This window comes from Eimeria acervulina, genomic scaffold, assembly GCF_000499425.1.
Source record: "Eimeria acervulina Houghton genomic scaffold, Eah_scaff366, whole genome shotgun sequence".
Lineage (NCBI taxonomy): Eukaryota > Apicomplexa > Conoidasida > Eucoccidiorida > Eimeriidae > Eimeria > Eimeria acervulina.
In genome coordinates, this window is record NW_013549856.1 from 1816 (window position 1) to 6130 (window position 4315).

General features: G+C 56.6%; 1 protein-coding gene across 1 annotated transcript in view; it reads left to right on the plus strand.

The window, feature by feature from the left end:
- Window positions 1–633: 633 nt before the first annotated feature.
- Window positions 634–4315, plus strand: part of EAH_00035070 (hypothetical protein, conserved) — a gene marked incomplete at both ends in the record, with an annotated part of 6075 nt that continues 2393 nt past the window's right edge. The window contains one exon of the mRNA XM_013395770.1: window positions 634–4315. This exon is cut by the window's right edge and continues 2393 nt beyond it. Within this exon, the coding sequence (XP_013251224.1) occupies window positions 634–4315 (3682 nt within the window).

The window sequence follows — 4315 nt, forward strand, 5'->3', positions numbered from 1 at the left end:
GCTGTGTGCTGCTGCTGCTGCTGCTGCTGCACACCCCCCCTCAACTAGCCGCATAAATGGGCGTAGAAGATAAATAAAAAGTATTAAAAATAAAATAAAAATAATTATTTAATATTAAAATAAATTAATAAAAACATTTACAGCACTTCAGCGCTGCAAGAGCAGCAGCGAGATGCCCAGGGCAGCAACAGCAACAGCAACAGCAGCAGCAGCAGCAGCTGCTGCTGCTGCTGTTGCTGCTGCTGCATGTACACCCCAGGGCCCCTCGTTTATGCAGAAGAAGCAGGGGTGTTTAAATATAAAAGTAAATATTTTCTTTCTTCTTTTTTGTATTTGTTTGTTATATATATTTTAACTCGAGGAGGAGGTTTGTTTGGGCGTTGATGTGCTCGAGTGTATGGGCAGCTGGTAGAAAGAAGTATGTTATTTTGTTGTTTATGATAAGGGCAGATATTATTTATTAATATAATAATTATATAATGTTTATTGATTTTGTTTGCTGCTATTCTTCTTCTATGCAGCACCACTCATTAAGCTGCCTATACACCACAATCTAACAGCAACAGATGCTGCGAGAGCCTTCAGTATTATTAAAGCAGCTTAGGGGGGCCCCACCCCTCTATATGGGTGTCTATGGAGGGGCCCCCCTCTCATCCTTCTGCTTCATCGGTGTTACTGTCGCAGCAGCTGCAGCAGCTGCAGCAGCTGCAGCAACTGCAGCAGCTGCAGCAACTGCAGCAACTGCAGCACCAACTGCAGCACCAACTGCATGCACCCAACCCTCCTCAAACCCCCTCTCCCTTCGTTTCTTATCAAAGCCTACTTCCCTCAGCACCAGCTGTCTCCAAGCAGGTTGCTGCTGCTGCTGCACAGCTTTCTGTTGCTGCTGCTGCTGCTCGCCTCTCCGCTGCTTCTGCTGCTCTTCAATCTGCTGCAGCAGAACGAGTTGCGCTAAACAATCAAAGACAGAGGGGCCCCCCTTCAGGGGCCCCATCTCCTTATGCACGGCTTCCATCTGCTGCTGCTGAAGGACATGCGGCAGCAGCAGCTGCTGCTGCTGCTACTCCTGCTGCTGCTACTCCAGGGGCTCTTGGAGGTCTATGCGGTTTGCAGCAGCAACAACAGCACCTACTATTACAGCAGCAGCAACAGCACCAGCAGCAGCAGCAACACCAGCTACTACTACAGCACCAGCAGCAGCAGCAGCAGCAGCAGCAGCAGCAACCTCTGTATCCTTTAGATGCTGCGCTGCAGTTAAGGGGGCCCTTCATAGAGGGCCCCTTAGCAGCAGCAGGTTTAATTAGGGGGGCCCCCCAGCTATCACCTTCGAAGCAGCCGCCTCCTACAGTAGGGGCCCCAGCTGCTGCTGCTGCTGCTGCTGCTGCTGCAGCAACAGCAGCAACAGCAACAGCAGCAACAGCAGAACCTATCGCGGGTAACCAACTCGCTTCTGGGAGAGGGGGGGGGCCCTTTGCTGCTGGAGGGGGCAGTGCTGCTGCTGCTGCTGCAGCAGCAGCAGCAGCAGCAGCCGAAGCGACACGCACAGAAACAGCGCGAGCAGCAGCTCCAGATACAGCAGCAGCAGCAGCAGCATCAGCGGCAAAAGGAGTAGCAGTAGCAACGTCCTCGCAGCTGCCAGCAACAGCAACAGCGACAGCAGCAGCAGCAACAGCGACAGCAGCAGCAGCAGCAGCAACAGCAGCAGCGCCAGCAACAGCAGCAGCGCCAGCGACAGCAGCAACAATGCCAGCAGCAACGGCAGCAGCAGCAGCACCACCGGCAGCAGCAGCAGCACCACCGGCAGCAGCAGCAGCAGCAGCAGCCCCAGCTGCACCAGCACCAGCAGCAGCACCAGCAGCAGCAGTAGCAGCCCCAGCTGCATCAGCAGCAGCAGCAGCACCAGCAGTAGCAGCAGCACCAGCAGCAGCAGATGACTTGGGTAGAGTTGAGCAGCTAATGCGCTGCCTCAGCCGCGGTTTGGTGCCGCCTGCGGAAGCAGCAGCAGCAGCAGCAGCAACAGCAGCAGCAGCAGATGCTTCTTTAAGCTCTTCTTTAGGTCTAGGGGCCCCCTTGGGGGGCCCCCTGGGGCTGGGGGAAGGGGGGCCCCTATCAAGCGGCATGCAGCAGCAACCTCCAGCAGCAGCAGCAGCAGCAGCAGCAAGTGTGGGTAGTTGCGGGAGTGCAGCAGCAAGGGGGGCCCCCGAAGCGACCCTTCGCTCGCCTCAGCTATCTGCTGCTGCAGCATGCAGCACAACAAACACTAAGTCTCTTGCTGCTATCTTCTCTACTTCCGTTTCTCCTGCTGCTGCTGCTGCTGCTGCTGCTGCTTCGCAACAGCAGCAGCTGCAGCAGCTGCAGCAGCTACAGCAGCTGCAGCAGCTACAGCAGCTACAGCAGCTACAGCAGCAGCAGCAGCAGCAGCAGCAAATCGGCACCCCTGGGGGGGCCCTTGGGGGCCCCCAGTTTGTCTTTCAGCAACCTGCAGTTTCGCTGCCGCTGCAGCAGGGGGCACAGCTGCAGCAGCAACAGCAGCAGCAGCAGCTCATGCAGCAACTGATGCAGCAGCAACCGGCATTGCAGCAACAGCAGCAGCAGCTGCAGCTTCTGCGACAACAGCACCCACAGCAACAGCAGCAGCAGCAACAACTGCGGCAGCAGCAGCAGCAACAGCTGCAGCAGAAGCAGCAGCAACAACTGCAGCAGAAGCAGCAGCAACAGCTGCAGCAGAAGCAGCAGCAACAACTGCAGCAGAAGCAGCAACAACAGCGGCAGCAGCAACAACTGCAGCAGCAGCAACTGCAGCAGCAGCAGCAGCTCCGACAGAAGCAACACGAGCAATTGCAGCTGCTACAGGCACAAATACAACTCCTGCAGCAGCAGCAGCAGCAGCAGCAGCTGCAGCACCTGCAGCAGCAACAGCAGCAGCTGCACCTCCTCCAGGTTGCGCATCAACAGCAACAACTCCAACAGCAACAGCAACTTCAGCAGCAACAGCAGCAGCAAGAACAGCTGCAGCGGCAATCTAGACAGCTGCAGCAGAGGCAAGAACGAGCAGCAGCAAAAAAACAGCAGCAGCAGCAGCAGCACACATTTCCTTCTGCTACAGAGAAGAATGTAGCACTCCGACGTGCAGCAGCAGCTGCAACAGGTGCTGCTGTAGTACCTGCCGCTGCTGTTGCTTCATCACCTGCCGCTGCTGCTGCTGCTGCTGCTGCTGCGCAACCTGCTGCTGCTGCTGCTGCACAACCTGCTGCTGTAAGAAATGGTGATGTTCATTTGTTTGCTGCAGATGATGGGTCTCCTGCAGTTGCTGCAGCGCTTGCTGGAGCCGCAGCAGCCGCTGCTGCTGCTCCATCCGCTGCTGCTGCTGCTACACCAGCAGCACCCACAGCAGCAGCAACACCAGCAGCAGCGGCAGCAGCAGAAGATGCTGCTGCTGCAGCAGAGGCTTCTAACTTGCCTAGGGGAAGGTTCTGCAGCGCAGCCTGGGGTAAGGAGCGCTGCGACACCTGCGCACGAGGCAGCAGCAGCAGCAGCAGCAGCAGCAGCAGCAGCGGGAGCAGCAGCAGCAGCAGCAGCAGCAGCAGCAGGATGTTGGGTGATAATTATAATACTGCTTGCAGCTCTCCGCGTGCTGCTGATATTGATTGCTGCGGCTCTGGTGCTGCTGAGTTTGCTGCTGCTAGAGAGGCTTTGCTGCATGTTTCTCATCGTGTTGCTGCTGCACCTGCCTATACACCGCAGCAGCACTCCTACTGGGATCGCAGCTGCAGCAGAGGCTGGGGGGATGCCTATCGGTTGGAGTCTGCTGGCAACTGCAGCAGCAAAGGGTACAGCAGCAGCAGCAGCAGCAGCAGCAGCTTTGAGGGGTCCGTACAGGGGGCTTCCTCGCCCGATGCTGCTGCTGCTGCTGCTGCTCTGCAAGATGGTGCAGCAGGAGTTTTTAGGGGAGCAGAAGAAGCAGCAAAGAAGATGGAAGCTGCAATCACGAAGCTTGACCTAGGTGCTGCTGATGCTGCTGCTGCTGATGCAGCAGCAACAACAGCATCAGCAACAACTGCAACAGCAACAACAGCAGATTCAGATGCTGCAGCAGAAGATTGGCAGCAGCTGCTGCAGCAAGCTGAAGCTGCTTCTAAGGCCTTCGCTAATGAGTGCTCCAGATGCGTAGCTGCAGCAGCAACAGCAGCAACAGAAGCAACAGCAGCAACAACAACAGAGGCAGCAGCAGCAGCAGCAGATCGGCAGCAAACGGGGGAAGGCCCTGTGACTCCAACCAAATTCGTGCAGCAGCAGCAGCAGCAGCAGCAGCAGC